The sequence below is a fragment of the Eleutherodactylus coqui genome, chromosome 6 (assembly GCF_035609145.1).
Source record: "Eleutherodactylus coqui strain aEleCoq1 chromosome 6, aEleCoq1.hap1, whole genome shotgun sequence".
NCBI lineage: Eukaryota > Metazoa > Chordata > Amphibia > Anura > Eleutherodactylidae > Eleutherodactylus > Eleutherodactylus coqui.
The window spans coordinates 143,491,296-143,503,901 of NC_089842.1; the positions used below are offsets into that span (position 1 = coordinate 143,491,296).

General features: G+C 43.3%; 1 protein-coding gene across 1 annotated transcript in view; it reads right to left on the reverse strand.

Annotated features, from left to right (window-relative positions):
• LOC136632713 (immunoglobulin superfamily member 1-like) overlaps positions 1 to 10,229 on the reverse strand; it is a 55,346-nt gene extending 45,117 nt beyond the window's left edge. The window contains exon 1 of the mRNA XM_066607788.1: positions 10,096 to 10,229. Within this exon, the coding sequence (XP_066463885.1) occupies positions 10,096 to 10,132 (37 nt within the window). The 5' untranslated portion in view covers positions 10,133 to 10,229. The remainder of the gene's footprint in view (positions 1 to 10,095) is intronic.
• Between the last annotated feature and the right edge of the window lie 2,377 nt (positions 10,230 to 12,606).

Here is a 12,606-nt window from a genome sequence, read left to right on the forward strand (position 1 = left end):
TGCAGTACTGGCTTTAGCCAGCATATAGCGCCGTTGTATAACAGCAGAAAAAGAGTAAGCCCCCTAGGAAAACCATATACAAATTGGATTGGAAAGGGTTAAGCACAACATTACTACCTCAGCTGTGTTGGGCAATGCAATGGGATATTTCTATGTACCGCCGGTGGCTTCCTGGCACCCACCCATGCTGTAGGTGCACACGGAGTTTTTACTACATCTGTACACTTATAAAGAACCCCAGTCAGACTGGGGCATGCAGTGTGGGCCGAAGCCCACCTGCATTAAGCACGACATTACTACCTCAGCTGTGTTGGGCAATGCAATGGGATATTTCTGTGTACCGCCGGTGGGTTCCAGGGAGCCACCCATGCTGTGGGTCGACAGGGACTTCACAATAGGGAGTTGTACCTGCCTGTGTCTATGAATTAAAAAGCCCGGTCTGACTGGGGCATGCAGACACCTTGACAGAATGAATAGTGTGTGGCACATAGGTTCCCCATTGCTATGCCCACGTGTGCAGCTCCTGATGGCGGTGGCACAGGATTCTATTTCTCATTGCTTCTGTACAGCATTGTGGGCTATCGCTCCGCCACTTTTAAAGAGGGTCGCTGCCTAGCCGTGCCAACCTCTGCAGTGTGTGCCTGCGGTCCCTCGTCATGGCAGACGCAATTCTAAATAGACATGAGCGTGGTGTGGCATGAGGGCAGCTGAAGGCTGCGCAGGGACACTTTGGTGTGCGCTGTGGGGGGGAGGGGGGGCGGTTGGGCAGCATGTAACCCAGGAGAAGTGTCAGTGGAGTGTCATGCAGGCAGTGATTGTGCTTTGTTGGAGGTAGTGTGGTGCTTAGCAAAGGTATGCCATGCTAATGAGGGCTTTTCAGAAGTAAAAGTTGTTGGGAGGGGGGGGGCCCACTCTTGCCGGTATTGTGGCTTAATAGTGGGACCTGTGAACTTGAGATGCAGCCCAACATGTAGCCCCTCGCCTGCCCTATCCGTCACTGTGTCATTCCCATCACTTTCCTGAATTGCCCAGATTTTCACACATGAAAACCTTAGCGAGCATCGGCGAAATACAAAAATGTTCTGGTCGCCCATTGACTTCAATGGGGTTCGTTGTTCGAAACGAACCCTCGAGCATCACGGGAAGTTCGTTACGAATAACGAACACCCGAACATTTTGGTGTTCGCTCATCTCTAATGTACATCCACACCGAAAGCAACGTCAAAATCCGCACCATGATATGGTTTATGCTGCAGATCCACAACAGACTTCACCCTTTCAATTGATCTATTGATCTATGGCAAAATCCATACCAATTCTCTGTTTTTCTATACTATAACCATTCAGAGATACTGTTATAGCTCTCTAAGGACACTACCTCGTTTTTGATATTTTTTCCTTCCATAGTGTAAAGTTTTCTAGGGAAAAGTATGTGACCGGGGTCGTTCTTATCAGGACGGGTGCCTTATATAGGCAGCTTGGGTCAAGGCAGTTTCCCATATTGGGGTAAAAAGTTTTATATTTGTGTAATAAAAGTCTAATTTTATTATGGTAATATTTTTAATGGTTTATACTCCTTGTTTATCTTATCTTAAAAAGTTTGTAGATCCTTTTGTATCTTGTCCATTTGTGTAAATGCAGTACCAATGTGGTTCACTGATGGAAATGCAGGGCAACCCGCCGAATTATCATGGCGTCATTAATAGGTTGCTGGTCTGCATGGTGAACTACATATATCAGAATGGTCTGGCACCCTGTATCCACTATGTGTGGGAGTATACACCAAGCAGCCACCCCCCTCTATATCAAGAGGCAGTGTGAGTGGCTGTCTTATCGGTGCCTGCACAGGTGTTATTCGCTCCTCCATTTGGTAGTCAGCTACCTGCATGGTGAGAGGAAGATGCATCTATATGCACTCCTCAGTCAGTAAGTAATGGCCATTTTCTGTGATTGCATTTGTGTAAAATCAGCACCAATTTTGCAGTATGTGAATGCACCCCTATAGTGCTCTAACTTTAGTTCTGATAAACTACAGGAAATTCGGGTGTTGTGCCCATAACGTGAGAGCAAAAAAACACCCAGTTTACGTCTAAGTGAAAGTAGCCTTAGTTAACTCATTTTTTAGGTTTAAGAATTTACAGGGTTACGGTTTCTAGAAGGGAATGGAAATTGTGTATCTACAGTGTTTAACCCCCAATTTATAGGCCTGGTACAGTGTCGGTCACAGCAGGGATCCCATGGCTTCCGTCACTCACTGTGGGAACATGCTAGAAGGAGTCTGCAACCATTTGCAGGATACACTGACCTTTTTACAGCCTCAGAGCAGTCTCTTCCTGACAGCATGCTGGAACAGGATCATTGCACTGAGACGGTCTGAAACCTCTTACACAGGGTCACTACTTTTATCAGTGATAAACAATAGCAGGGTGTGATCTTTTCCTTCCAACCTCTTCTGGTCATCTGCCTAGACCTCCACACTATAATGGTAACCCTGAGACATGCAAGGGGCTCCTTCATTAGTGCACTATACATTTCGAAGTTCTGGCACTGTTCTTCAAAAAGAATAAAGGTCATTTACATTGTTTCACTACTCTCTGGCAAAGTTCTGGCCTGGACCTCCTTCCTCTGGCCTGGGAACAGAATGACCCGGTGTTGTGAAACCTTCGATTGTTCCTGAACACTTTCAAAAGAGTTTCGAAGAACCTAGTTGAGCATCTTCTGTAACCTCAGCCCCGATTCAGTTATGTCAGGATAACTCTACTGTGGGCCAATATTCCAACCAAATCCGCACTTTGCAGCTCAATTTGAATAATGAGGCAATAGTGACCCCATTTTAGTAAGTCTTGGCCAGATGTATTAAAGATGAGCTGGCTGCTCATGAATTACTTGCTTCTTTGAATGAATTCATTTTGTTGGCTAATAAGATTGACTTTGGGTTTTGTGAGAAGCTATGTGAGGCCAATAATGTATGCTGCATTGCTAGGCTTGCAACAACATTTCAAACATTGCTGAAAAACTCCTATACCAATCTGAACCTATGCAAGTGGAAAAGTGCAAGATCACAGACATCCACACAGGTAAGCAATCAACCTTTGTATATTCTGTATCCTTGGCTATGCGAAGATTCCCTTACACAGTGCAAGCCATCTTGGACCCTAATTCTGCAGGTAGCTTTATCCATATAATCCTCTCAGTCTCTCTGTCTTAGATTGCTGTGACTTTGAAAAAATGTTTTTCATATCATCTATGAATGTTCCACCTGTTCCATGTGTTCTTTCACCAATAGAAATTTAGATGTCCTCCAGTTCCCTCCTTCTGACCTACTATGGCTGGAAAACATGCCCCTGCATTGGAACTCTGGAGAGATTACTCATTGGGGTGATTCTTGTCACCTACATTGCCTATCAATCATTTGTCCACTTTCAACTTCCCAAGAGAGTCTACTATTGCCTCACCTATCTAAGACTTGTACTGATTTATCTAATGTATTCAGTAAACAGGCCAAGACCTCTCGTCCATACATGCCTTATGATTGCGTCATAGTCTTGCCTCCTGGTACCACACCTCCCATTGCAGATGTGTGAACTCACCCGGTTTTACAGGAAGTCACCCTATTTTTAGTCTCCCATCGCCCAGTCACCCTGTTGCTAGGGAGGAATACTAAAAATAGGAAGCAAGTGCAGTAAGCAAACAGAAACAAAATCAACCATTATCTATTGGATTCATGTATTAAATAGTGTCCTGTATTCTTGCCCTATTCAATCCCACCTCTTGTTCAGCTCTGGACGCTACTGCATCTGATGTGTAGTGTGTGGGGACAACACCCTGATGCTGAACAGCTTCAAGACCCAGTGCACTAGTGCCCAGGGATGAAAAAGACTGGGAATGAAGAAGGTAAATATACAGTCTGGTCTGGGGACAGAATATTATTTTGTCCGATCTCGGGTTTGAGCAGGTGATTGGACACAATGACCCTGGAGGTCCCTTCTAATTCTACCATTCTATGATTCTATGATAGTTGGTCTGTTTTTAGATCTGAATATATTTCAGGGGTCTGAATTAAGTTGGGATTGTGATATAAATATAGGGTGTCTATATGTATTTAGAAAATCTGAGGTCTGAAATTATACTTAGCCCTGTCATATATATATATATATATATATATATATATATATATATATATATATATATATATATATATATATATCATACCCCTTGTAAAGGCTGCTTCCATTTTGTCGCAACCTGTTGCTCAATTTTCACCCTGTGAAGATCTCTCTGGGGCTGATATCTCTGCCATTGTAGGATCTTCCCATGACGGCTTTCTAATGTTCACATCTGCTTTGGTATTTACATTTTTATGTTTAGTCATAGGGCTCATTCACATATGTGTAAAAGACTGCAGGCAGACCCGCATCATTTTACAAATTAGCAGCCATACACGCAGACACAGCATATGGGCTGCAAGTGCACCGCGAATGGACGTGTATCACTCGCACGTGGACATGCGCAGGATGATTCTTTTTTTTTTTTTTTTTATTCCTCGCTCTGTTCATAGTGGTGTTATGTATGGAATGGCCACCCATACACAATGCATTGTGTGTAGACAGCATATCATATGTAGCCCATACAAGTGTACAGGCCTCACGCTGCATGGTACGCTGAGAAATAGACCATGCTGTGATTTATTTATTGTGTGCATTAATACGCAATGTCCACATGCAGGTGTGCATGGAACAATGAAAGTTTATTGACTTTCATTGACTCCATTTACTGCGTATTACCCGCAGGCAGGGGCGTAGCTAATGGCTCAGGGCCTTGGGTGCAAAAGTTCAGCTTGGGACCCCCTTTCCTGTACCCATACCCATACCTATACCTAAATCATGCTGCATACAGCTGCAAAACAAATTTCCACACATGGTCTAGCCCCTTGGAGTAATCTTTCCAAACATGACTCATTTCCAGCACTACATGAAAATTTGTGCTGGCCACTCTCACATATACCGCTTTTTACCACTATTAGGGCAGCGGCCCGAGCGCTGTGCTTACCGCGGTACAATGTTCCCATTGTTTTTAATGGGGTTACTCAGAGCTGAGCTCGACCGCGATGTTTCTAACGCCACAATTTTCGAGAGCTGTCTGTTGTATTTTTGCATTTTCTAATGCACCTCCTAACCCATCACAATTATGGGGTGCATTAAAAAGCGCTGTACCAAGCACTCAAAACCGCCGCTCGAAATTGAGGGAAAAAATTCCATGATTTCGAGCTGCATTTTCTAAACCCAGGTGTGAGAGTTGCCTTAGAGTGTGTTCATGTTTTTTATTGTACTTTTGAATTGCAATAAACAAAAACACATTTAAAAAATGCATGCGATATTCAAAGACCACATGCGTTTTTAAGAAACTGCATACACTATTAAAAGCTGCAAATGTTTTTGATGCATTTTTTAATTGTGCGTACAGTGTGCAACTATATACAGTATATACCGGGAGATGTATAACTTATACCAGCTATAGATAGATAGATATGAGACAAATAAATAGACACAAGAGAGAGAAATGAGAGAGATAAATATGAGAGAAAGAAAGAGGTAGATATGAGAGAGACACACAGACACATAACCCGAGGCCCAGACCATTTCTCCGTGTGATAGCAGCAGGATAGGCAGATGCAGCAGCCGCCTTACAGCATGAGGCAGGGGCAGCACACTGATGAGATCATCACTGTATTCCACTCCCTGTCGGGCTGTGCAGCTGCCTCCCTCCTCCCCTTCTCTGCTTCCTCTCAGGCTGATCACACTGCCGGCCACGCAATCGATAGCGCGGCTAGCCGGTAATGCACTGAATGTGCATTTGTATATGGCGGAGGGCGGCCTCTGGGCCCCCTCAGAGCAGGGGCCTAGTCGCCATTGCAACCCCTGACCGAACACCTATGCCCACGGGATATACACATGCGTAATATGCGGTGACAATACACCCATGTGAATGAGCCTATAGAAAGATAAACATCATGATAACTGCAGTGCTGGATCATCACTAACACCAATGGTGTCTGATGGACCGCGCTTAATATAATGGGGTCTGCTAGGTTTCTATTATGGGACCATTATAATTATATAAAAATAATGCAGTGTGCTGTGCTATTTTTCTCATGTTTTTCAAATTTGTTTATAGAATCTGCAACAGACGCTTCCACCAGAACCTCCAATGCAGATGGGAACCCAGCATAAAGAGGGGGAATAGAGCACAAGAAAGGAAGCAATGTGAATAATATTTCACTTTTATTAGTATTCTCCAAAGTATATTTTTAGTTATTAAAAATCTCAGTAGCAGGATTTGGGATATTATCTTCCATATCTTATATTCACATCTGTTTGGAGGCTTCACTCTGAGCCTCCATCACAGATCCAGCCTAATATACTGAACAAAGTAGTGCCGAATCCTGCACTATTATGTCCAGTAAAACTACGGGGAGAATGACTTAAACCCGATGGACCCCATTATAGTCAGTGAGGTCCATCATGATGAGCTGGATCCGGCACTTCATGATTTTCATTGTTTGGCTCCTATGATGGAGCTGAACAAAGGAATCAACAGGCACAGATGTGAACAGAGCCTTACTATAAAATAACCCAAAGGACAAAATCGTGTGTCCCCAATATTAATAACCTGCCCCGTGGCAGTATATGATGTGTTAATAGTATATGTGTGAAATAGATTAATGAGAGTCAGTTCTTTATTCAAAGTGTCTGTCATTTCAGGCAAGTCCAATTGGTTGAAATAAGTGTTGGGTATCTTTTATACTAGCACTTTCAATGCCTTCAAAAGGAGTGTTTTTTCTTGGGGGGCGGAAGGGGGGGGGGGCATTTCACACTTTGCCTCAGCCAGAAGAAAGGCTTAGGGCACTCCCAATCGTATTCTGAAGATATTAGTTGTAAAATGTTATTATTTGGTATATTATAATATAAAGATATGTGTTTTAACAGGGCAAATTCTATGGGGGCAAAGCAGAAGCAGGAGAAACACTTCTGGATACAGGTTCCAGATCCCACAGAGCTGAGTTTGATAATAAATAGAGATGAGCGAGCACACTCGTTTAAAGCTGATGCTCGATCAAGCATCGGTCTTGTCGAGTAGCTGATTACTCGATCGAGCATCAGCCTTAAACGAGCGTGCTCGCTCATCTCCAATAATAAAGTAATATCCTGCTATAGAGTACTACTGCATCAGGGTATAGCACTAAAGCCGCCTGCACACGAGCGGGTCGACCGTGCATGCAGGATTCCAACAGCGGAGTTCGACCTGGTGCCTGGCCGGTCACCCCAGTGTACCTCTCCACCGTCTTCTCCTCTGCTGCTGATGTTCCGGCCGATGCGCTGGCACACATGCGCAGCACAGAGTATGCCGCGCTGACGCTATGGCGATGACGTGGCTGCAGCGACCATTCTGCAACGATGATTGCAGAATGGCCACGGGACGGACAGCTTCCATAGATTTCAATGGAAGACAACCATGCGTAGCCCGCACAAAATTGCAGCATGCTGTAATCTCACCCCCCGCGAGCTGAAAATCACAGTCGATTTCCGCTTGTGCGCAGGAAATCAGGTATTGTCATAGCATGCTATAGGCTGGATTTGTTGCAGAATCCGGAGGCAGAATCCCGCTCTGGATTTCGCAATGTAAATCTGCCCGTGGGAAGTAGGCCTAAGGTGTAACAAAATGTATCATATAGCTATGCTGCCTTCAATATGTTTTTGAGAGGTAGGGAGTAGAGATGAGCGAGCGTACTGGTTGAGTAATTACTCGATCGAGCACTGCGATTTTCGAGTACTTCCGTACTCGGCTGAAAAGATTCGGGGGGCCCGGGGGGGGGGGGGGAGTCGTGGCGGAGCGGGGGGTAGCAGCGGGGAACAGGGGGGAGCCCTCTCTCTCTCCCACCACTCCCCGCTGCAACCCCCCCACTCACCCACGGCGCCCCCCGAATCTTTTTGCCTGAGTACGGAAGTACTCAAAAATCGCGGTGCTCGGGCGAAAAGGGACGTGGCCGAGTAGGCTTGCTCATCTCTAGTAGGGAGGCAAAACATGCTTTAGTGCCTGTGAACCTGATCTTTTAGGGACACAGGATGGAATAGTTTACAACAGCATTGCGGAATATTCAGCACCAAATTTTGCACTGCTAACGGGTGGATTTGGTGTGAATTGAAAATAGCAGAATCTTGCTGGCAATTTTGCACCAAAATTCACAGTTAACAGTGAAGATTTTGGTGCTGAATTCAGGGACATTTTCTGCATCACTGTGGTGGAATATTCCATCCCGTGTGAAAAATCCCTTACAACCCTAGCAATACCGCTGTGTTTGCAGTTTGGAGCACATATTTGGAAGAACTGGGTGACCCTATAGTTACGAAGGGTTACTCATAATGTATAACAAAATAATATAAACATACCTATATAGATATCGATACATACAGTATATAATCTACATAATATCCGAATGTTACATACATTTCATACAAATATATTCAATGCAATTTTCACAGGAAATGTAAAAAATAGACTTTTATCTAGAAGATCCAAGAGCTGATGAGTCTGTTTCATGTCAAAAACATTACTGTCAAAATTCTGAACAACTTTATGACAAAGCTTTGGCACGTTGAATGATGACTGCATCATTCGTAAGTCTTTTTTCTATTTCCTTTCAAATTATTTTTAGGAAGATATACGATATAAATATTTAGAAAGGAAATAGAAGAAAAAAAAGACTTGAGATGTTCACAAGGCCACTTACAACTGTTAATCATGCGGGGAAATATTACATTTGCAGCACAATCACAGTAATGCCATCATTTTATCATAATGGGAGCCTAGTCCTAATATCAAGAATAAATAAGAGAATAGAAAGAGGCAATAAAGGAAAAAAGGAAAGGAATTATAGATACAAGCATAAAGAAATACAAACTCTGACTGACACAAACAATTGTATTGGCTTTTGTTGGATTTAGATCTATTTACAAGCAAAAATTATATTACAAATATTTATCGAAACATTTACATAAAAATAGTTATTTCATTATTTTATCATGTATAAGTAACGTGAACCCTATGTAAAAAGTCTTGTATTGAAAGTCAAATAATCAAGACTAGGGATGAGCGAACGTACTCGGATAAGCACTACTCGTCCGAGTAATGTGCTTTATCCGAGTATCGCTGTGCTCGTCTTGAAAGATCCGGGGAGCGCCGCTGCTGACAGGTGAGTTGCGGCGGGGAGCAGGGGAGAGCGGGCGGGAGAGAAGGAGAGAAAGATCTCCCCTCCGTTCCTCCCCGCTCTCCCCTGCAGCTCCCCGCTCCGCGGCGCTCCCCGAATCTTTCAAGACGAGTACAGCGATACTCGGATAAAGCACATTACTCGGACGAGTAGTGCTTATCCGAGTACGTTCGCTCATCTCTAATCAAGACTGTCCTTAGTATTTAGTTTGATGGATAATACAGCACAAACAAATGAACAGAAAGGGAGTTTATAAACACAAAATTGGAGAAAGAGAGGTAAAAAATCTTGGCACAAGACCCACCTGCATAAAAAATTTTGAATTGATGGCACTTTTTGAAAAGTGGGCGTGGTTTATCACAAGGGGACATGGCCATATAAAGTATAATTTATGCCAGAAATTGGTGTTAATTGTACCAGAAATCTACTTCTGCTTTTAGATGGCGTAGATTTCTTTTTAGCCACACAGACAGATTGAGATGCACCTACTATGTGAAGAAGTATGTGCTACTTTATATATTAGGAGCATCTAGTGGTTGTGAGAATCATATTAGGACTGGAGTTGGAAAGCAAACTTACATATATTTCAGTTATATAACTTCAATAACGCAAGTCATTAACGCATTCTAGTAATGACTGTAAGGAGAAGTATGCATGAAAAGTTCTAGTAAGCCTCCAAGGCAAAATATATGACATGCAGAAATCAAGAAGTTTTCAAGCCCCAACACCAAATATGTAACAGGACTCTTCCATAATACTGATATTTTCTTATTCAGCAGAGGACTTCTAACTCTGCGTCTCCTTAGCCACACCCCTGATCAAATACTCACAGACAGTACTGAGGATGAAGTACATGACTAGATCCATGTTGCTTCCACTGGTATTTTTGCAGCTATAAAATAATTCTTTGAAGTGAGGACTAAATATAAAAGTATTGCTTCCTTTTTTTTCTCCAGGGCTCCACCTTCCCTACATCTCTTATATCTAGTATTGAGACTTTCTAACTAGTATTCCCTCTAAGCTGCGCAATCTGGGCAGGAAAGCATTAACCCTTTCCAATCCACTGTCTGACGTCTGTAGACATTCTGATTGAAGGCTGTACAGCTCTGATGTCTGAAGACGTCTAGCAGGAAATTCTTACTGTAGATTACTGGCTGCTCTGCTGTCAGGGGCCTCTCCAGCATATTCCATACCGCAGTACTGGCTCTAGCCAGCAGATGGTCCCATTGTATAATGGCAGAAAGAGAAAACCACCTAGGAAACCCTGAATCTAAAATTGGATTGCAAAGGGTTAAAACAACATACTAATAAGATCCACAAGCCCAATTATGGTGTTATTACATGAGCTCTATTAACGCAGGGGTGATAATGACAATTGGCAGAGAAATGTGAATTCTAGCTACTGGTGCTTGTGTAATAGTACCCTAGAGATACACCTGTCTGCACCCTGTGGTTTATCATTTCCAGAGTGCACAGCTAAGGATACCTGGATATTTTTTTTTACCACAACTTTCCAGTTTTAACCACTGAGTGATAGCTACAGTTCACAAGAGTACACTCAACTTGCAACTAACAGTATTCCCCTCAACCACAGCTATAGCTTGATCATTAAAATTGGAAAGTTGCACTACTAAAAGTCCCCATGTGGCCCAAGTCTTAGACTCCTATTCCCAATCATTGCAAAGACTTGTTAAAAAGTCTAATTGATTTATTTTTTTTTTTTAAATCCGATTTTTATTAACATTTTTGAAATTTTTTACACTTCAATCAGCATATTGTGAATCGTAAAAATGTTTTGACATTTTCAGTAATATGGACAACGTGTCCCGTAGATTATGTCCCGATCCTCCACACGCCAGTCTTCTTGTCTCTCAATTGTCCCCGAGCTCTCGACCAGGGGAGCCCGGTCTGAAGTTAGATTTGGGTGGTCCCCTGCCCGGATAATGACGTGGGGATCATAGCTCGGGAGAGCCCCTCTGATATTAATTAGTCTATATTTACTGACGCGTTGGAGGGTGGGGACCTCCAGGGATCATCTTTCAATAAAACATAGCAATGCACAAACTAACATGCAGAGTGACTAGTAGACACAGAAAAATAACAGCTAGACAAATAAAAAATAAAAAAAAAGGGATGGAATAGGAAGAGTAGGATTAAATTAAATTCAAGTAAAAAGGAGGGGTTTGACTGGTGGACGGGTGGGGTAGGGAGGGGAAGTGAGGTAGGCTAGGGGGGGGGGGCTTTCTTTAGGCTCCATGCGGGTCAAACGTCTCCCTACCTCTTCTGGATCATTGTTTATCTTTAGGAATTGATGCTGCATCTGCGTTCAACGTCCGAGGCCCAACATCATATTGCCATCTCCGGTTATCTGAGAGCTACCTCTTCCTCTTCCAGTTGGTGGGTGAGGCTAGGGCTGCGAAAATTTAGTGTTCACTCCTGGACCCTCATGTTTCGTTCGGACTCAGCTGTTACCGATCACAGGCATTTCTTCTCAAATCGCTCCAGGGGAACCAGGTCAAGATAAAGTCCTCATGTGTACCCCTCTTCCAGCTTGTGAGCTCTTCTAGGCTGCAGATCATGTCTGCTTTTTCTCTCCACTGTTTTGGGGATGGTGGGGTTTGTTGTAGCCAGTGTAATGGTATTAATGCTTTTGCAGCATCTAATAAATGGGCTATTAATTTGTTTTTGCGAGGATGGAATAGCGTGGATGGTTTCCACAGGAATACCATATCTGGTGTGATTGTTAGTGCTGGGCAGAGGACCTTTAGGTCCTTTTCCACTTCCTTCCAGAATGCAGTAATACCTGGACATTCCCACCATATGTGAAGGAAGGACCCTATTTCAACATCGCATCTCCAGCATCTGTTATGTGGGGCTAGTTTGTAATTGTAAAGCCATTGGGGGGTTTTGTACCACCTGACTAATAATTTATAGTGGCTTTCTTGCATAAGTACGCAAGGAGAAAATCCGTAGGCCAAGTCCAGGATTAATTTAGTGTCCTCTGTTGTCAGGGAGATCCCCAGTTCCTTTTCCCAAGAGGTTAGGAAATTAGGTTTGGTAAATATGGGTGGGGCTATAAAACATTTTCTTATGGTGGATATTTTTCTGACGTTGGGTGTAGTTGCACCCAGGCTGTTTTCAAAACTTGTTTTGGGTCTAGTTGACTTGTATATGTACAGAAATTCCTTCAGGACTCCTTTACGTGTGCTGCATGTAGAGGGGTGAGCGAGTTGTTGGGCGCCAGCTCGATTAATATGGTTTCTGGGGGTTTGTGGGCTTGATTTTGGACGTCTTCTATCCTATTGTTTTCGAGTTGTTTCCATATGCTGGATGATCCAGGG